The 22256-nt window shown below is 38.2% G+C and overlaps 1 protein-coding gene across 19 annotated transcripts in view; it reads left to right on the top strand.

Moving 5' to 3' along the window:
* Nucleotides 1–22256, top strand: part of DLG2 (discs large MAGUK scaffold protein 2) — a gene marked incomplete at its 5' end in the record, with an annotated part of 1931014 nt that overhangs the window by 1196924 nt on the left and 711834 nt on the right. For 3 of the 19 annotated variants that reach the window (XM_079787297.1, XM_079787295.1, XM_079787292.1), the window contains one exon: nt 12281–12385. The exons of the other annotated variants lie outside the window; for them this stretch is intronic. In XM_079787297.1, the coding sequence (XP_079643423.1) occupies nt 12281–12385 (105 nt within the window). Of the gene's footprint in view, nt 1–12280; nt 12386–22256 lie in introns of those variants that run through there. 19 annotated transcript variants of the gene reach the window in all.

Here is a 22256-nt window from a genome sequence, read left to right as displayed (position 1 = left end):
AGGAGATTGATAACATTATTAATTATTATTATTCACTATTTCCAAGGGAGGCAACTGAGACTTGGTGAGGTTTACTAATTTCCCCAAATTCAAACAGTAAATAATTAATGATGCAGACACTCAGACACATTCATCTTCCCCAGCAAGAATTTTTATTAATTGTTGTTTTTCTACTGTTTTCAAGCTTTATTATAATCAAGAACTGTCTCCCCTTTCTGTGTGTGTTGTTTTTTTTTTGTTGTTTTTTTTACCAAAACTGCATTTCTTTGCTTTTTTATCTAGTAATTGCTCCTTGTCTGGTCTAGTTAGCCAGACTCAGCTCTTATTGACTCTCACCTCATCCCAAATATCTCATTACATAAACTAAAACCTCAATGTCATTATTAATGTGGTTTTCTCCATCCATGCGAAATAGACAGGTGTGTGTGTGTGTGTGTGTGTGTGTGAGAGAGAGAGAGAGAGAGAGAGAGAGAGAGAGAGAGAGAGAGAGAGGACAGGAGAGATGTAGAGGAAAGGGAAAGAGAGGAAGAGAGGAACCCATATGGGAGGGAAGAGAGACAGAAACAGAGAGATACTTATACAAATACTGACAAAAACATGCAGTTGCTACCCAGGGAGATGTATTAATTACAGGAAGAAATAGGGAGGACAAACTCATATGGGACTTTATTTCAGGGCCATTTTAATATATATTTTTTAATTTAATTTATTTTTTTCCATCACCATTTATTCCCTCCATGCCCTCTTCTACCTCTCCCATCCCCCTGCAATGACCACAATAGAGACAGACTCATTTTGTGTCTTAAACAGTTGAGACAAGATGTGAATCTGTGAAAATTCTATAGTGTTAACAGAACAAAAATATTCATAAGAAGAACAATGCTTTAACTCTGGCCCTAAGTATCTAACTTTATTATTATAGCCATATTTCGATCAGTCTAGGTCTCAGTTTTCTGTCTGTAAAATGGGCCCAACCATTTCATCTTCTTAGGATTGTTGTAAGAATCAAATGAGATACTTATAGAATGATGGAAATTGGGTTCTTTAGGTGCTTATGAACTACTAAGATTATAAACATCTGATATATAGACAGAGCTTAGTAATGAACAAATATAGAAACATGTCTATTTAAGAAAGAGAGGTAATAGCTAACAATTATTTGTTGTGTGTTTCTTTGTGCTGGTCACATTCACTGACTCACTTAATCCTCACAACTATATGACATAAATATTAATATCAAGCCCATTTTACAGATGATGAAACTGAGGCCTAGAGTGCAGAGTTAAGCCGTTAAAATAGTGTTCTAGCGCAGAAAATCTGACTCTAAATCTTGTAACTATTCTCTCTGCCCCTGTGTAGAGATGGGAAAACATAGGTGTTCCTTGCAGAGGGAAAGGTACTTCAGTCCCCAGCCCCTTGCTGCCAAATAAGGAGAATCTTGCATCGCAGAGCCCACCAACATGGCTCCCCTCCATGGCTGCAGAGCACCGCTGTGTCAAGTTTACCTCTTAAAAGCATGCTCTGCCTTCACTCAGCACTTTGTTATTGGCTATGATGGCACTTAGGTCATGCAAATATATTTGTTTGGAAAAAAAACAACAATTGAGTAACTGTGCTGTATAGATCTTGTGTTTCAAAACCTTGGAGAATAGAAGTGCATTAGGCATGCCATTTAAAGGAATTTCTATTTCCAATTGAAATTTTTTCTGCTTGGCTATACTCAAGCTGCATGGTAATAAAAGATAATTTTAATCAAGTATCCTTAGAAGTTCTTTCATGTGCTGGTTAACAATTCCGTGATGCTTTCATTAAGATCAGATTATCTTAACCTGGCATGTGATTGCTTTTCTCCAGATCCACAAGGCTAAGAGTACCATCAAAGCAAATTCACTCAGAAGAGCTATTGATTTTTTTCTCCTCTGACAGTCCTATTACAACAGGAGAAGCCCTAACCTCCTCCCTCCTATATTTAATATGCTGTGAGTTTTCCAATGTATCACAGTGATGCATCATTGGAAGCTACCATGAGACCCTGAGCATCTCAGACCTTGTGATAGAGCTAAGTGCATATTACTGCTGCATAGATGCACTGAGAAGCTTGGAAGGGAAGAAGATAAAGTAATATGAGAAGGATAAAACAATAGTAATGGCAGTAAAATGATATATGTCGATAAGAAGAAGAGAGGGTGATAAAACTAGGTTCAAGTCCTATCCAGATCTACCATGTATCAATAGTGTCATTTGTGTGCCTATCGTTTAACCATTCAGTGTCTCTGTTACTTCCATTTAGAAATGAGAGTGCCAATTCTGGCTAAACATACTCCATTTAATTTTGTACCCCTTACTCCCCACAGGGTTCATTTGACAATGTCTAGGGACCTATTTGGTTGCCACCACTGTAGAGAGGGAACACTACTGGCATCTAGTGAGTAGAGGACAGCATGCTGCTAAGCCTCCTACATACAATGCACAGTGAACTCAGATTCGAAGGATAAGTAGGAGACAGTTTTGGAGAAGAGGTGGGAGAAGATTTGAGGCAGAGTAACGAGCATTTGCATAGGAACCAGCATGAGAATGAGCTTCATCATATCCTACGTATTTGGGAGCAGGCCTGTGAGGCTATGGCACGAGAGGGGAGAGGTGGCACAAGATGGCATTGGAGACAGGCAGGGTTAGAACAGGCCCGGCCCAGAGGATCATGATGACGTGGATATTTGGGCTTCCTGAGATGAAGGCATGTGGCTTGAGCACCTGAGTGGAAGGAGCTGGGGTTTACTGAATAAGGAAATGAAAGAGAAGCAAATTTGAGGCCGGGGAAAGAGGATAAGAACTCTGATTTTGAAGGTGATAAGTCCGAGATGTCTCTGAAAAGTCTGAGTGGAGATGACCAGTAGGCAGCAGGATATGCAATTCAGGAGAGAAATCTGGGTAAATAATAGAAATGAGGGAGGCATTGGTATACTAATATTGAAATAAGGAAACACAGAGACAGTGAAAAATAAAGAGAAGAGAATTCCTAGTTGTGAAAGTACTCTGTCAACCAAAATGTGCTCTACAAAAATAAGAAATTCCTATTATCAATTGACAAGTACCATACTTTCCACATCATCCATTTATTTAACAAACCTTTGGTGTCTCTCATTATATGCTAGGCAATATGCTAAGTCCTGGGGATACACAGATAAATAAGAATCACACCTGCCCTCACAAAGAATCAAGAAAGCAAGTGGGGAAGAGATATATTAAGTTCTTACTACTGTCCTATAAATGAGTTCATGTGGCCTCCTGCTGTCAGGAGAGCTCAGAGGAGAAGGGCTGAGGTCCCCTGAGGGGGAAGAACATGAGGAAGACAGACGTGATCCATCTCATAGTTCTATTCAAGTTAGCCTTAACTCTGGCCTCAGGTTTCACATGCTGTGATCTAGAGTTCAGTAGAACTATGTTCAAACAGGACCCTGTGTCCTGCCTGCTTCAGTCAGCTTCTCTCTGACCACTTGCTTTCTCATCCTTATAGTAATGGATTTAGGATTCCAAAGACTCCACAGAGTGAATGGACTAGTCTTCTGCTACCAGGACTCATGTCCCTTAAGCAGTGTGACTGACTGCTTGATTGACTATAAAGTACAATTCTCTATTGCATGAATTTTGGTATACTACAGGTCATTTATGTCCTCTTAACTACTGCCTACAAGAAAGGATCATTAACCTTTTCACCCTGTGCATACATGTGAGTCTTGTCCCATAGTCTTGTCTCTCTTAACTAGGAGAACATGTATGAGATATGAGTTTTGGAAAATAAGAAACATGCACAAATTCACTATAGATCTTTGAAAATACAGGCTAACCTGGTGAATATGCTAACATGTGTTTTTGAAGTTTTAATAAACTCTTATCTGTTCTAGATAAAATAGTAACTTCAAGCAAACACTGAAAGAGTCGATGTTTTTCCAGCCACTGTGCTGGTGCTGACTGTACATTTGCTTTTCCTCCTGAAACTATAGTTTTGTGGGGGGAAACCAACAATAAAAAGGAGATAAATAAAGATATTTCAAACTACGATGGCAACTATGAAGGAAACAAACAGGGTTTAGGAAAAAAGAATGTTAGGAAGGACACATACTTAGACTAGAGTGTGGGGGTAGTCAGGAAGGGTGAATCTGAAATTACCTCCATATTTACTGGTCACTTGTCAAGTATATGTTGGGCCAAGGACTGGAGGATATAAATTTATCTTAGATATTGATTTTTACTCTGTTATGTAATTCTTACTTATTGGACATATTAATAAAGTAAAATTAAATAGAATACTTTCATAAACACTAATAATGGTGCTGATTATGTGTCAGGCTCCGCTCTAATGTTTTACAAATGTTAATTCACATTTAATCTTCAGTGGAGAGAAGTATTGTTATAATCTCCATTTTACAGATAAATTGAAGCAAAGAGAAACTAAAGTGCTTGTCCACTGTCACATGCCTAGTAAGTGGTGGAGCAAGTTCCATTAGCCTCTGTGGACCTATTCCTCTACCTGTAAATTGGGAATCGTACCTTCACGGGGGTGAGAGGTGTACTGCATGGGAAAGTAGTTTTTTATGAAGTAAAAGAGTAGATTGTTATCCTTATACATTTAATACCAATTATAATGTCACTGTTACAGTGATGAAGGCTCTGCACTTTAAATGCAGTGGGGAAGCCAGATAGTCTCAGATGGCAGACCCTATCCTCAAGAGAGTTTACTGTCTCTCCTTTTCACTTTTTTTTTACTTTAAATCATTTTTTTATTTTTTAGTTACAGTTGACATACAATATTATATTAGTTCCAGGTATACAACCCAGTGATTAGGCATTATATAACTTACTAAGTGACCATTCCATTAAATCGTGTACCCATCTGGCATCATACATAGTTATTGGAATATTATTGACTATATTCCCTATGCTGTACTTTATATCCCCATGACTATTCTGTAACTACCAATTTGTGCTTCTCAGAGAAATTTTACCACCATATATGACATAATTCAAAATTATCTTAGCAAAATTAAATTTTGCTCAATTTAATGTTCTGCCTGTAAGTGTTCACTTTGAGAGGAAAATGGGATTATTGAGGATTAAAATATAGTTGTAGATCACTGAATTATAGTTCTGAAAGACACGAGAGATGGATGGTTAAGTCTAATCTCTTCATTTTATAGACAAATAATTGAAGCTTGTCAAAGCAAATGACTAGGGGGCAAGAATCATAACTAACTGTAAGACCCCCTGGATATGAAATCCTGGCCCTTTCCTCTGGCTAAATTCATCCATTTCCTTTGCTTCCCTTCCTACTTGAAAGTCAGTGCTTTCTAATCCTCTCCCCACCTATAGGAGATGGATTGAACTACAAGATTATAGCATTAAATGAGGAGAGGGCTTGCCACTTTGGATAAAACCCAGGAGAATGAGACTGCTCGATAGCTTTTCTAAGAACTTTTAAAAGAAATTTTAAAAAGTTTCATGCCTGGCCGGTGTAGCTCAATGATTGAGCATGGACCTCTGAACCAGGTCTCTGTTCAATTCCAGGTCTGGGCACATGCCTGGGTTGCGGGGCTTGATCCCCAGTAGGGGGCATGCAGAAGGCAGCCAATCGATTCTCATCATTGATGTTTCTTTCTCTCTCTCCCTCTCCCTTCTCTGAAATCAATAAAAATATATTTTGAAAAGTTTCAATGAGATATAATTAATATTCAATGAACCACAGATGTTTAAGATGTACATGTGATAAGTTTTAACATATGAAACTATTCATTCAAAATAATGAATATACTCATCTTTCTCAAAAGTTTCTGCATGTCCCTTTGTAATCCCTCCTAGCAACCTTCTCCCCTTCCCTTCTTTCTTCCCCATTTCTAGGTTCTCCTTTCTGTCACTATAGATTATTTTACATTTTCTAGAATATTCTATAACTGGGATCACGCAGTGTGGACTCTTTCTGTCTGTTTCATCCAGCACGATTATTTTGAGATTCATCCATGTGTTGTATTAATAGTTCATTCCTTTTTAGAGCTGAAAGTATTCCTCTAAATGAATCTATCACAATTTGTTGACCTGCTCACCTGTTGATAGTGTTCCAAATTGATATTACACATAAATCTTGTGTACAAATCTTTGAATGGACATTTTTATTCCTTTCTCTTAGGTAAACACTAAGGATAAGAATGGCTATATCACATTATAGTTGTTTGTTTCACTCTTTAATAAATGAGTGAACTGTTTTTCAAGAGGTTGTATCATTTATATTCCCACCAGCAGTGTATGGGAGTTCCCATCTTCCCCATCTTCATTAACTCTTGGTATGGTCAATCTTTTTTTTTTTTTTCATATTAGCCATTCTAATCAATGTATAGCAGTATCTCGTAATTTTAGTTTTCAGTACTCTAACAAATCATGATGTTAGTCATCATCTCATTGGTGAAGTGTCTGTTAAAATGTTTTGCTTATTTCTAATGGGATTGTTTGTTTCCTTATTGCTGAATTTTGAGAGTTCTTCATATATATTTTAGAAATAAGTCCTTCATGAAATACATGGTTTCAAAGTTTTGCTTTCATTCTATGGCTTTTCATTCTCTTGGTGTTTTTAAAAGAACAGAAATTTTTAACTTTGGGAATGTATAGTATATTATCCACATCCTGTGTTATTTTATGTGCAGTTTGTTCTTTTGTGGTTGTGCGTTTTTGTTGTATCTAACATCACAAAGATTTCCTCCTATGTATTTCTTCTTTTTTTCTCATTAGTCTTGCTAGAGGGTTATCAACTCCAATGATAATCTCAAAGAACTAGCTATTCATTTCACTTATTTTCCCTATTTTCTATAACTTTAGTTATGAATTTTTCTATTTCTCCTTGTTGCATTGGTTTCTCCAGGAAACCAACTCTATCTCTTCAATTCAGCAAGTTCACTGGGGTCCAGCTGGATTCCCCTTCTGGCAATGTGCCTGGACATTCAAGGTGGAAAATGGGGCAATCATAGGGACTTTCCAGAGTTTACTGCTCTTTGAAATTCATGTATTTTGTTCAGCTTTTTGTTTGTTTCAGATAGGAGTGTCAGGCTAAGCCCTGTTACACCATTTATACTGGAAGTACAATTGTAAGGAAGTTATATTTAAACCAGTCACTTGCAGAACGCATCAAAGGCAGACGTGTCTTGGCCTGGCATTACTACTTTTATACATTCTGAGGCTTGTATCTAATTTAGAGCATGGCGATATTATTAGACATGACAGACATATAGCCTAATAACTGAGTGTTTAATAGAAAAATAGTAGCCATTACATATCAGGCATTGTGCTAACAAGAAGAAAATATGAACAATGTACTTTGTGGGCAGGACAAATGCATATTGAATGGTATGTTAAACACTGAGCCAAAGTGAACTAAGTTAAATATTTGATCAGATGAGATTCATTGTGGACTGCACTTGAATGTGAAGGTAATAGATTTTGGAACTTATAAAGTGATTGGGCATGAGTACAACCATATGTACTTAATAAAAACTATATAATTATTTAACTAAGCAATGTGACCTAAATGATTAAGCCACCTAAAACCTACAAAAGCATATCAAGTGTACCTATTTTAAAATGTAGGGATAAATATATGGAATTTTCCACCTCATAAGGTTTATTTTAAGAATAGTTTCACTGACTTTAGGCACATCGATGTTCTACAAATTGGTTAAAGCTAAATCTGGTTAGCAGTAGGAATAGGCAGTTACATTTTACTCAAGGATAGTCTTTGACCCTGTATAAATCCGAGTAGCAAGCTTTCTTGCTCTTGTGTTCCTTCCAAACCTACTAGTAATGACCTCTACTTTCCTACTCTGTGCCTATGGCCTATCTTTCTTTCCTCAGGAATGTCCCCTACCTATCTATGCATGTCCAAATTTAACCCACACTTCAAGCTCTAACCAAGTGCAAAATCTTCCTTGAGGCTGCCCTAATTTTCTCAATGGGGGTATGTTTTTTTCTTTTTTATTGTTTTGAGTCTATACCAACTCTTTTATGGAACTTACCCTTTCTTAACTTGCCTTTTTATTATTGGCTAGAGGCCGGTGCATGAAATTCGTGCACTGGGTGGGAGGAGGGGTCCCTCAGCCTGGCCTGCACCCTCTCGCAATCCGGGATCCCTTGGAGGATGTCCAAATGCTGGGTTAGGCCCAATCCCACAGGGATTCCTGCCTGCCTGATCTCCCCTAACCACTCGCCTGCCTGCCTGATTGCCCATAACAACTCGTCTGCCTGCCTGATCGCCCTTAACCATTCACCTGCCTGCCTGATCACCCCTAACCACTCGCCTGCCTGCCTGATGGCCCCTAACTGCCTCTGCCTTGTCCCCCGCCTTCGCAGCTTCATCCGGAAGGACGTCCAGAATGACATCCAGAAGGTCATTCGGCTGTCTGGTCTAATTAGCATATTATGGTTTTATTATTATAGACTAGAGGCCCGGTGCATGAAATTCGTGCACGGGGGGGGGGGGGGTTGTCCCTCAGCCCAGCCTGCACCCTCTCCAATCTGGGACATCCCTCTCACAATCCAGGACTGCTGACTCCCTACTGCTCACCTGCCTCTCTTCCTGATTGCCCCTAACCACTTCTGCCTGCCAGCCTCATCACCCCCTAACTACTCCCCTGACAGCCTGATTGATGCCTAACTGCTCCCCTGCCAGCCTGATTGCCCCCAACTGCCCTCCCCTGCAGGCCTGGTTCCCCCTAACTGCTCTCCCCTGCAGGCCTGGGTCCCCCCCAACTGCCCTTCCCTGCAGGCCCATTCGCCCCCAACTTCCCTCCTCTGCTGGCCTGTTCACCCCTAACTGCCCTCCCTTGCAGGCCTGGTCCCTCCCAACTGCCCTCCCCTGCTGGCCTGATTGCCCACAACTGCCCTTCCTTGCAGGCCTGGTCCCTCCCAACTGTTCTCCCCTGCTGGCCATCTTGTGGCAGCCATCTTGTGTCCACATGGGAGCAGGATCTTTGACCACATGGGGGCAGCCATCTTTTGTGTTAGAGTGATGGTCAATTTGCATATTACTCTTTTATTAGATAGGCTAGAGGCCTGGTGCATGGGGGGGGAGGGGGCGGCTGGTTTGCCCTGAAGGGTGTCCCAGATCAGGGTGGGGGTTCCCTTGGGGTGTGGAGCGGCCTGGGCGAGGGGCCTGTGGTGGTTTGCAGGCCGGCCATGTCCCCCCTGGCGACCCAAGTGGAGGCCCTGGTATCTGGGATTTATTTATCTTCTATAATTGAAACTTTGTAGCCTTGAGTGGAGGCCAGGCCCTGCCAGGAAGTTTGGCTTCCTCCATCACCGGGGAAACCCAAGCCTCCTGCTCACTCCGTTGTCGGCAGCCATCTTGGTTGGGTTAATTTTCATACTCACTCCTGATTGGCTGGTGGGTGTAACTTGTGGGTGTAGCGGACTAATGGTTAATTTGCATGTTTCTCTTTTATTAGTGTAGATGCCCACGTATCATCTCTCTCTCTCTCTCTCTCTCTCTCTTTTTATGGTGATTTATTTATTTATGTTTCATTTTTTTCTTTTTTATTGTTTAAAGTATTACATATATTAGTACATATATCTCCTTTTTTTCCCCCATTGACCTTCCCCCAGCCTCCCATACCCCCTGTCACATGCCCTCATCCCACCCCCACCCGCAGTGTCTTGTGTCCATTGGTGTGCTTATATGCATGCATATAAGTCCTTTGGTTGATCTATTTCCCTCCCTCCCCAACACTCCCCAGCCTTCCCGCTGTAATTTGACAGTCTGTTTGGTGCTTTTCTGCCTCTATATCTATCTTGATGGTTAATTTTCATGTTTCTCTTTTATTAGTGTAGATGTCCAGGTATCATCTCTTCAATTAGACTTTAAACATCTTAAAGACAGAATGAAAATCTAATATATCTATTTACCCCTAGTACAATCAAATAGTATAGCACATGGGAGATGCTTGATAGGTTTTGGGATTAATGAATAAATGAATGCATACATGATTCCAAGGGCAATTCATTTTCATCCTCACCCAATGGTATGTTTTTATTCCTCTTTGAGAAAAAGAGAGAGAGAGAGGGAGAGAGAGAGAGAGGGAGGGAGGGAGAGAGAGAGAGAGAGAGAGAGAGAGAAAGCCAAGGCTCAAAGGCAATTTTTATGTAGAGTTTCTACATGCAAAGAGTGGATTCTCTATCCCTTTTCCAAAGGATAAGGAAAGGAGGATCTTTTAGGAGATGCTGCTTAAATGAGACTAATAGGACCTAATGAACAAGAGGTAGAAGAAGACGAAGACATGACAGAAGACCCAGAGGTTGGGGTCTAGAGTACTGATGAACATTTGCTCAAATAATTTTTAAAAAAGCATTGGCTAGAATTGTGGAGGATAACTTAGAAAACAACTTTTTATTTTCCTGTTGTGCTGAGAAATACAGCACATTTACTAGTGAAGGAATATTTTCTGGAAGTTGTGAACTGGCTGGTTGACAGTGCATGAGAAAGAAGCATGTGGCTGGGGCAGATGGGCAAGTGTAAGGGCAGGAATGAAGGCAGAGGAGGAACTGTGGGTGTGATCTGAACAGAACACCATGAATGAGAAAAAGAAAAGATTCATTGAAGCGATACTGAAAAACAAACTGTCTAATGGCAATAGCCTTCTGGTGTGTACGCATGAAATATTAAGGAAAAACAATCTCCTTATACATTAGCCCAGGTAGAAATTTTGAAATATCAATTCTACTTGCAACTCTTTAGATTCAAAGTTTAAAGTAATTGTGATGAGAGGGAAAATTTGCTGGTATCAGCCTTTGAGACTTTCACACCAAAAGGCCATTAGTAGGAACTAATCCACCATCACCAGGGTACAAAGGTAGAAAAACTAGGTAACCCAAATCATGCAGCTCTTCTAAAAATAATACAGCAAAAATTCTTCATTTATGTTATCAAACTGTTTTTCTATAGTGCGTACCTTGTTTTATACTCCTTGGATTTTCTAGGTCAATTAAAAGCACAATTTATTCATTATGCTGTATATTGCTCTCAGTTTACCCCTTACCTCTAGAAGTGCTTGAATAAATCTCCATTGCTGGCTATTTGACTAACCCTGAGAGTGTAGATGCCTTTGGAACTTCCAAGTGCTCTGCATCTTATAAAACTTCATTACCCCTTCCCCAACAATCCAAAAGAGATTGTAGGGGCTAGTGGAACCTCACCTCACTTTGTGGTCTTCTAACTTAGGTGAAGGAACACTCAAAATATGATGCTATATTCTGTTGTTCAGAATGTATTAACTGTGTTTACTAGGTTTTTGTTGTTAAAATATGCAAGGCATTTTTTTTATTTTTATATTTTTATTTTATTTATTTATTTTTATTATTAATTTTTTATTGAGGTATTATATGTATAAGGCATTTTTTTAATTAAAACATTTTAATTATGCTCAGGCCACTCTTCGGCCCCAAGAATATTTAAATGCTCATTTCTCCTGGTATTATTTGTGTAAATTCTACCTAGAACAAGAAATAAGGTTACTCTTGTCTAATACATAAGATACCAGGAAGGTCTTCTAATTTCTCTTAAGTTTTAAGATAAATAATGGACTGCATTTTATACTCATGAGCCTTCTGGCTAGTCTTTAGAGATACTCATGGGTAAATACTTTGTCGTTAATAGTTAATAAAAGCAGTAACACTCTGTAGCTGAAAAATGTATCACATCTAGATCTTAACTAAACTGAGTGGAGAGTTGGCCATACTCAATGACAGTGTAAGAATGCATGTATATAATTGTGTTTCTCACACAGCACACAAGCATAGACACCTGCATATGTACCTATATGTGTGTATGTAACGCACTGCCTTCAATTTTACTACTTTGCACAAGCTACTCAAATGCTACCTCCGTGACCTGCCACCCAAATCTTCTGGTGGAAATATTTTTTCACATCTCTCTCCCTCCCACTTCTCTCCCCCCACACACTTATGGTATGTGCAGTTTTGCCAGACCCATGTAAAGACAGGGAAATGCTGATGGGATTGCTTTTCACAAGTGTGGGAACACAAATCCTTCCCAATGAAAACATCTGTCTCTGTTCAAGTCATGCCCAGTTAGCCCCCAAAAGAAATGTTCTGATTAACTTTTTTTTTTAAGTCTTAAGATAGCAGTTTGTGTAGCAGATCTAATTAAGAAGTTTATGTAACAGATCTGCAGGGTTTTTTCCGTCTTCAATCGGGTTCTTTGAGCTCAGTTTGAGTGTTACTAGCTTTCACCATGCAACGGCCAAGTGCTTCCCGGGCTGAAAATTATCAGCTTTTGTGGGATACTATTGCTTCCTTAAAACAATGCGAGCAAGCCATGCAACACGCATTCATTCCGGTAAGAAAAATTTTCTTTTCATTTTCCTAGGGATTTAAAATTATTTTTCTTTCTTTTTTTTTTTCTTTTATAGCTAGAGATAAATGGCATGTAGTCTATGCATTTAAAGATGTGGTATCTTTTCTGTGGTTCTTGTTTGGGCTGAATATATGTCTGTTGTTGTTTTTCTCTGTATGAAATCTGAATTCTTAATATGGTCTAACATTGATCAGTGAAATAGAGTAAAAAGTGGTCAAGCAAATTCATTCCACTGAAGATAGTAGTTTCTAATAGTAACATGTATTTAAAAAAGAGCATAAGACTGATATTTCTCATATTAGAATTTAAAACAGCTTTTAGTGTATATTTCCTGGTTGGTTCCTTCAAAACTATTTAGAATGACTTGACTATTTTGCAGATAGATCAAGAAGCCAAAAGTTAGTTCTTACATTTCAGTTCTTTGCTTATCCAGATAAAATCCACCATAAACCCTCTCTTAAAAACTGTGATTGTTCCTAAGTAGTGCGGCACTACTTAGAGATTTGTAACAATGGCGGATAGAAGTGTATGGATACATAAAGTGAATTAATAAGTCAGTGTTGTTATGTTTTATATTGCAGAAATAATGTTTGTGCTTATAATTATCCAACCAGAGGAACCAAGCTGGGTACATTTGATAGGTTTAGATGAGGTAAATGGGACTTGTAAGAAGAATATTAATTTTTCTCAATTAGATATATTTTAGAGGATTAAGATAATCTAAGAGGTATAAGAAAGAGAAACTATTAAAAATTAATCTGTGATAAAAATTTATGTGAAATACCTCGAGAAAAACATTACTTCTGACACAGAAACTGAAGAGATACGTTTCTGACAATAGTTAGAATAAATCTTTAAAGTTGAAGTCATTTTCAAATGACAAGTTAGATGACATATTTTTTTTCTGTAATTTAGCATCACCTAAATAGTTCAAAGACTGTGCTACATTTAAAGTTCTCATTGAATACCATTTCCTAGTTGGATCTTTGTACATGGATCTTGATTATTAAAGCTATTAAACATATAATTTTTGAAAGGACTCTGAAAAATTAATGGTGGAAAGCTCTCTAAATCAGATTACATTATATTGATTCTACATTTAACTGGACTCTCATGTGTATAAGTTGCTTCTCCTCTATTTTTCAAACTCTTCTTCCTTTATTTTATCAAGTAGAGTATGTTTCATCTTGTGAAACTCAAGTATCTCCTCCTTCACAGAACTTTCTCTGGCCAGGCAGAGTTAATTTTCTCTCTTGTCTGTCCCTTGTGTGTACCTTTGATTTATCACTTAACAAACTTATTGCAAATGTTTTCTTCTCTGCCTCTCTAGTTATATAGTAACTTTTTGGACTGAAGAAGAAAAGGAAAGTTAGTGAAAGGAACTAACATATATTTGTTTGGTTCTTATTTTCCTATCTTGAATTTATTGAATGTAGGATGCATCTAGTCCCAGAGTCTAGCACTGTTCCTGGCACCAAAAAGAATGCTTTGCGAGCATGTGAGGAATGAATGAAATCAACTGATGAGAGTCTTTAACTCCAGTATTTCCAGTTACCACATGGCAGTTTTCATCACTAGCTCTATCTATACTAACCTCATAAAATTATTTCTATTTAGTTCCATCTGGAGAAAACAATAAACCTCTACTGGAGCATTGCATGGGGTGATGCTGGGAGGAGAAATGCGTTAATGCAGGGATTAGACCCTGATGGGAAAAATAGCCTTGGATTCAATTCCCATAGTCCATGGGCTACTCTTTCATCCATTTTATTGTCTGTTCCCAATTCCCCCTATGGAACACATGCACAAAGACATATTCAAGTTTTATTCACATTTGCTTCATTTTGACTGGTCTAAATCTTTTTCAAAAAATATTAAAAATTTTTCAATCTCTAATATTTTCAAATTGCTTCCAAGTCTTGCATTAAAGATATCATAATTTTGTGAAGATTGATTTGAGAAAACATAGTCACCATTAAAATATCACTACCAATTGAGGATAATCCTGTTTAAATTGAGCCTCAATTCATTTATTTGTCTGAATCTATAGATCTCAGAAATGGTCCCCATTTATTCTGTCTGTTATGCACTTTTTAACTCAGTGATATGTATTTATTTCATAGACACACATAGTTACACATGGATATATGGCATTTTTGCCTAATGATATTCTTATTTAGGATATCCAAATAAGTCCTAAGAGTACATACTGTTACCATGCTGTCTTAAGCATAATATGGAAATGACAAATTGTATTGACTCAATCGACTGCCTTCTTTAAAATAAACCTAGTTCTCTTTTAAAATACTTGGAAATGAATTATGTGTAGAAAGTATAGACACACATTGATGTAGCTAATCTTAGGAAAACTGACCTGAAAACTACACAAGTAGGTAAATGCTGTCAACATATCTCCTATGGGTGTGGATTCCTAATACAATATTATAATGCAGTTCCCCCTTGATGATCTAGAGACCATTTCTCCCATACACCATAAGCTACAGATCACAAATGGTTTCTCAGCATTGCAGTGCTATGGACTACTGATAAATCTGACTTAAAATCTGAGTTGTGATACAATCCCCATACAGTCTACATGCCAACTTGGTGAGAAGAAACTTAAAGCAGCTCCTATCTGGATAGTGAACTGCCCAAAGTGGTCTGTAGAAAGAAGGAAGCCAAAGTATGAAGTCCTTCAAAGTTTCAATATTTGATTTCACATAATGCATCATGTCCTATAGTGATGAAGTTGAGATCCAATTTGGATCTCAAGCAGGTTGATCTACTTGACCAAATATCTCTGAGTATAAGACAGCAACACAGAATTTCCCATATACTTAGCCTAAGTGCTAACAAACACAAGCTCCTAAATATTTATTGAGTGAAAGAATGTTTAAAAAAATAGCTCTCATGAAGTCCTGTAAATTGGACCCATCATTGGAGATATAAGAGCATTTTTCTACACAGTATCTTTGACTATCAGGCAAATCAGATGTTTTTTGGTGTTTTATTGCATGAGTTGCTATGCTAAGAAGAACAGTTCTATAATTAGTAGTTCTTTTCAAAGAGACTGGGCTGTGTTTCCATTCACTTCATTCACATTCTATTGAGTCCCTGCTACATCCCAGGCATGGTACTAGGCACAGAATAAGGATCTGAAGGTGCACTTTAATTTCTTTGTGACACCATTTGAAAGAGAGACTGCATTATCCCTTGCCCAATGGTACCCCATTGTCTCTTACTATAATGTACAAAGTTGAGTTTCCTTATGCTGCTAGTCATCATGTTTGGATTTGGTCTACTGTGAATGTCATGGATCTTGCCATACATTGGGAGAGATGCGGTGACTAAATCAGGAGAACCCTTGAAGAAGCCTACCTGGAATTCTGCCACAAGGAATGTTCAAATGAACACATAAATCACTCCAACACCAGATACAGAGTGCTACGTGCCTTACGTGAGCAGATTGCCTGGGCCCACTGGGGGTTCAAGGTGAAGTTTTATCCTTTAAGACTTAACTCTCAGCCATTTCACAAAACTTCATCACTCCTCATAACTGGATGATTTGCCTTCTCCTTCGTTATTTCAACCCCGATTAACACTTCCTGAAGAAGAGTAAAAGTAGGGAACCTGTCCAGCCAGCGTGGCTCAGTGGTTGACCATCGACCTATGAACCAGGAGGTCATGGTTCAATTCCTTGTCAGGGCACATGCCTGGGTTGTGGGCTCGATTCCCAGTGTGGGGCCTGCAGGAGGCAGCCAATCAATGATTCTCTCTCATCATTGCTATTTCTATCTTTCCTTCTCCATTCCTCTCTGAAATAAATAAAAATATTTTTTTAAAAAGAGCAGGGAACATACTTACATACTACTTGAATCTATACATTCTTATTTAACTATCCCAATACCAATAGGAAATGGTCCCAATATTATTATCTTCATTTTAGAGGTTCAGTGGAGTCAAATACCTTGTTTAGGGCCTTCTGGCCCTAATTTCACTTGCCTTCACACCCACCATTGTCTTTTGTCCCTATTTCTCATGTGATATTTCTCTGCTTTGTATTATATGTAAGCATTTAGGAGGGTTCTCTTATTTGCATATGACATTGTACTTTGCCCTTACAGGGCAAAATGATGTACTTTGTCTTCTTCCTTTCTGCATCCCAAGTACAGTACCTTAAATATCATGTTTTCTAAATAAATATGTATGGGCTGCTTAATACTTAAAATGTAAGAGCTTAGGCAGAAATGACAAAGTGAAGAAATAATCCTTCCTGTGTCAAATACATCCTTGAAACCTGTCTTCTTAGCAACAGCATCACTTCCACACAGATCCTGCCTCCAGTCCCTAGATGTCGAGTTTTGAACCATTGTAAGCTTAGGTCAGCTCTAAATAGAATTTGTTCAGTGATGAAATTCAGTTCTAGTTCATGGTGTTCCAAGTGTGTTTGTCCTTTCTGGATTCTAAATATTACTTGACTCATCATCCTCAATCATGTTGGATTCATTTCTGTATTTCATTCCTCTTGGCCTCCCTTTGCATTTCTGTCTAGTAATACCCCAGTTTTCAGTCAATTTCCTTCCGAAGAATATGAAGTAGGCTATTAATGGAATTTCTATTAGTAAAGGAATAAAGATGACACGATCTATAGAGATGTTCAACCTAATGGGGGCAAAATAACTACACCAGAAGTGACCTGGATAATTGCAACAGCCTGGAACTGCATGAACATTTGCAGATTTCTGGTAAAATGGAATGAAATTGTCACTTTTGTTTTTGAACAAAAGGCAAGAGCTTGTTATCGTTTTATCTTCCTCTCTTAGGCACTTTGCATTTCCTTTGACTGCTGGTCTTGTGATTCCTGTGCAAAGGCATCTGGAGTCCGTGAAAAATTAACGCCAGGTGCAGGATGCCTTCTCTTCATTCCATTATTGCTCATTGTAAAATGTTTGTGTTGACTCATCAAAGTGGGGTATTAGCACAGATATAGGTTACCGTACAACAGAGTAAAGCCCATTCTCTGTCACTCCCATTTTTTTCTCACCCACTCCGGAAATTGCAAAAGTAGGGCCCAAAACATTTTTATTACAGAATAGAAAAATAGACAGTTGTTCAGAGTTAATAATAGCAGTCTTCCTCCATGTAGCAAAGCAAAACCAAAACACACACACATCAAACTCTCAAAATCTTTAATGAGCTAATACTAGATACGCTATATCTTTTTAAGCTTTATTTTGATGTTTCCATTGGGCAGAAAGATGCCTAAGGACAATGGAGTTACTCATTTTTATCTTGTGTAGAGTTAAATAACACCGTACAAATAAATGTTCTTACTGTTGCTGTTGCGGCTGAGATAACCACAACTGCTACCTGCCTTCCTGATACGAATCTATCTTGTTACAATCTTCACACAGTGGCAACTAGATTATTTGTCATTGCAACTTTGCCAGGTAGCATGGCAGGTTCTAATATCCTTATGTTATTTATAAAAAATAAATTGCATGCAAAGAGTGGAAGTGGCTGGGATCAGAAGTGGTTAAGCAGTAAAGTATAATCTAGTAAGATTAGAATCTCAATCTAGTGCACTTTTGCTCTGATTCACAGTTTTGATTACTTGAAAAGTGTAGATCTGAATCCTTGCTCTACCACTTGCCATCTTGGGCAAATTACTGAACTTCTCAGTTCCATCCTCTGTGACATTATATAGTATACAATTCTTTTTAGGGTTGTTTGCAGTTTTAAAAAGCTACCAGTCAGAGAAAAATAGGTATCACATGAGCTCACTCATATGTGGAACCTGATGAACAAAATAAACTGATGAATAAAATAGATCCAGAGACATAGAAGCAGATTGTCAAACCTCAGAAGACAGGTTGGGGAGGGTGGGTGGGTGGGAGGAGATCAACCAAAGAACTTGTATGCATATATGCATCACCCATGGACACAGACAATCGGGTGGGGAAGGCCTGGGGTAGGGGTGGGGGCAGGCTAGAAGAGATTAATGGTAGGGGAGGGGAGTTGGAAAGGGGACATATTTAATACTTTTAAGAATAAAGATTTTAAAAAATAAAAGCTACTGTGAATTAGACCCTTAGAACAGTGGTCGGCAAACTCAGTCAGCGGAGCCAAATATCAACAATACAACGATTCAAATTTCTTTTGAGAGCCAAATTTTTTAAACTTAAACTTCTTCTAACGCCACTTCTTCAACATAGACTCGCCCAGGCCGTGGTATTTTGTCAAAGAGCCACACTCAAGGGGCCAAAGAGCTGCATGTGGCTCACGAGCCGCGGTTTGCTGACCACTGCCTTAGAACAATGGCTAACTAAAGAAAGTGCCCATTAAGGGCTGCCATTATTAATTTTCCTAATTTTTAATATTCTAAATATATCCTTTTATTGCATAGTGGGGTTTTTTTCTTTATTGATAAGGTATTACATATGTGTCCTTATCCCCTCATTGACCCCCCCCCACCCCAAACCTGTTTATGCCCTCACCCCCCTGGTGTCTGTGTCCATTGGTTATGCTTATATGCATGCATACAGGTCCTTTGGTTGATCTCTCCCCCTTACCCACCTTCCCCTACCTTCCCTCTAAGGTTTGAGCATCTGATCGATGCTTCTCTGTCTCTGGATCTGTTTTTGTTCCTCAGTTTATATTGTTCATTATAATCCACAAATGAGTGAAATCATGTGATATTTATCTTTCTCTGACTGACTTATTTCACTTAGCATAATGCTCTCCAGCTCCATCCATGCTGTTGCAAATGGTAGGATTTCCTTTTTACAGCAGCATAGTATTTCATTGTGTAGATGTACCACCATTTTTTAATCCACTCATCTGCTGATGGGCACTTGCATAGTGTTTTTATATATGACCTTATTTGTTTATCAAAGAAGCACATGAGGTTGATTAAATAAAATTTTATAATCTCCATTTATACATGAACAGGAAGTTTCAGAGTGATTACATTAATTGGCTAAGATCATCATATACCTGAAGAGATATGTCTTAAAGCCAATCAGGTGACTCAGATCCTAACCTCTTTCTATCACTATTTTCATTATATTTAAAATTAGGTTAGTATTAGAGTTAGGAATCATTCAGTCCTTATTGATTGTTGTATATTACCTTAGAAATGATAAAGAGTTAAGTGATCTAACCAAATTCTAATAAGGGACCAGCCAACCCTAGAAGCCTCATCTGCTGACTCCAAGTGCAGGGCTAAGAGGTGCTCATCCTAGAACATAAAAGCATAACATACAAATGGTTTTGTTGAGTTAGTGAAGATAATGAAGGGTTCTGAGATGTAAGGTTGCAAACATTTAGTCATCTCTTTCCAGTTGGTTTAGGAAATCTTTTACAAAACAAGTAAAGGTTCCAATGTTGGAGTTTGCAATTCCAACGGACAAAGTGTCTGAGAGAACAGAGTTGAGTCAACCTGGGACCATCATTTTGTTCACCAACTTGTGAAGAGTCCCCATGCACCAGAAAACACCCCCCTTCTGCCTTCTTTCTCTTCCTTTCATTCTTCTCTTACTATTTTCCTCTCTCTCCTCTAGCCCACAGCAACAGATAATATTCCTCCCTCCTTACTCTGAAACACACAGTTGCAGCATTATCTGGGGCCCAGTTGGAGGTAAATTGGCAAGCAGGACCCTTGCTTTGTGGAATAACTGAGGGTAAGAAAGCCATTGGAAAACTGAGAAACCAAGAAACATACACACTGCCACTCTGGGAAGCTAGAACTGCTGTGGAGCTAGGAACTGGCTGGCATTTTGGACCCAGAAATCTGTAAGCTCTTGGCTGTAGAACAAAGACTGTATTGCCTCGTCAGTGACAACATACAAACACATCTGCACAATATATTCCTTGGCACCAACAAATGCTAGTAGTATTTGCCCAATCTCTAATTTTCTAGTCCCCAGTCACTCCTCCTTTTTTATTTTTTTTTTCTTTCTTCATTTTTTTCATTGATGATAATTCCAAATATAACATTAATTTTGAAGCAAAATGGGTAGAATAGATATAAATGTTATCAGAATTTAAAATAGGGGAAATTGAACTAAAATGTTGTTTACTCTGTTCCTTCTGCAACCTTGCCAACGTGCTAAGGCAGGTCTTGAAACATCTTCCAGACCCAACATTGCTGTGAGCACATTCTAGATTACTAATAATTAAAAAGTAAACTAAACTGACACCTCTTCTTGTTCTCCCTTCCTCACATTTCCTCTCAGACAAAGGAACCATTCTAGATATGAAATGTTTAAAGATACTTTCCATGCCGTGGCCTGTTATGTTTTAAGCTTAGAGTGTATGATTTGGTATTGAATTATGGTTGGTAGAGGGAAAAACTGAAAGCTGTTAGATGTTAGAAATTTCTTTCTAGAGAATTTAGAGCTTAGAAATGTCTTTCTGGAGATAAGACTTATGGAACACAGAGAAAGGCAAGATAGAAGAAAGAGCTTAATGATAATTCTCTGCTTCACCTCACATCTTTTTGACTCCTTAATAAAGAAGATAATTCTTGCCACTAATCACATGGTGTTGAGTCCATAAAATTAACTGATTCATAAGCAAAACAAAATATAGGCTATAAACATAGAACAAGTGGCTCACACATGGATTTTTAGGTGCCTTTTCTTAGACATATAGAACCTCATCCTTTAGCCAATTAATAAGAAGCCACTTTATATGCCATTGTGTGTTGCTGTTTTTTTCTAATTTTACTTTTGTCTAGTGTATTCAGGCCTTTCTTAACATCATGTTTTCTAATTTTCTGTATCTGAATGATAAAAGCAGAGATCACTGCTTTTAAGAGGGAAGAATTGTATAGTGTCCCTGCTTTCTCTCTAGTAATTCCCAGCAGGGAAAATTTTATGAGTGAAACCAGATCTTGGATGAGACACAGATTCTTAGAGGTCATCCATTTCACTCTGTTACTGAATTTGCTGGAGATTTCCTAATTTCAAGTCCGGACATCTTTATCTTAGGGACACAATTTCTCAGATGGATTGTGGTTACTTCCAGGGAGATGGACTGCCTGAATTTTAATAGCCATGCAGTAACTACTTGAGATGTAGGTTGACTCCATTATAAAGAACCGAAATATTATTTTTATGTTAAAAATAGGTGGATATGGAATAAAATATAAAAACACACATAAATTATTAGGATAAAACATGAAACTTCAACTAAATGTTTAGTTTGGGATGAGTCTTTTGTGATACATCTTCACATTCATCTCAAATGTTTGAAAAATGCTTAGGATAACATTTTTCTTCTTTTCATGATCATTGAGTCCTTAGATTTCCACCAAATCATATACTTCCTCCCACCTTTTCAACTTCTGAAATGTACAGTGGGAGAGTAGGTTAGTGCAGGGAACCAATTGCAGCTACCTCCCTTGCTTCACACAGGATGGTGATACAAGAAAAATATGGATTTGTTGTTTAAAAGATTGAGCCTTTCCTCCCCTAGTTATTAGTCTAGTGACCTTGGGCACTTTGTATTACAGTTTCATGCCTCATTTTACTTATCTATATAATGGGCATAATTATAGCATGGAATTCATAGGCTTGTAATGAGGATTAGAAACAAGGGAGCATAAAGGACCAGCATACAATAGGCATGGAGGAGTTTTTCTGCTTACAACTTTTCTTAATTTACACGATGTGGTTTAGAAGTACGTGGTCCAGCTGCCAACACATCAACAAAACTAGGCAGTGTGTTATAAGAGCGAGTCACCAGAGGGGCAGTGTGAAATTACCCCTTTCCTACCCATTTGACTACTCTGTTGAATCATATTTTCTCATGCATCCTATTTCTTGTTGCTGTGGCTTTCATTGCATAG

Source organism: Cnephaeus nilssonii (assembly GCF_951640355.1).
Source record: "Cnephaeus nilssonii genome assembly, chromosome: 13".
Lineage (NCBI taxonomy): Eukaryota > Metazoa > Chordata > Mammalia > Chiroptera > Vespertilionidae > Cnephaeus > Cnephaeus nilssonii.
This window is presented reverse-complemented; position numbering and strand designations above follow the sequence as displayed.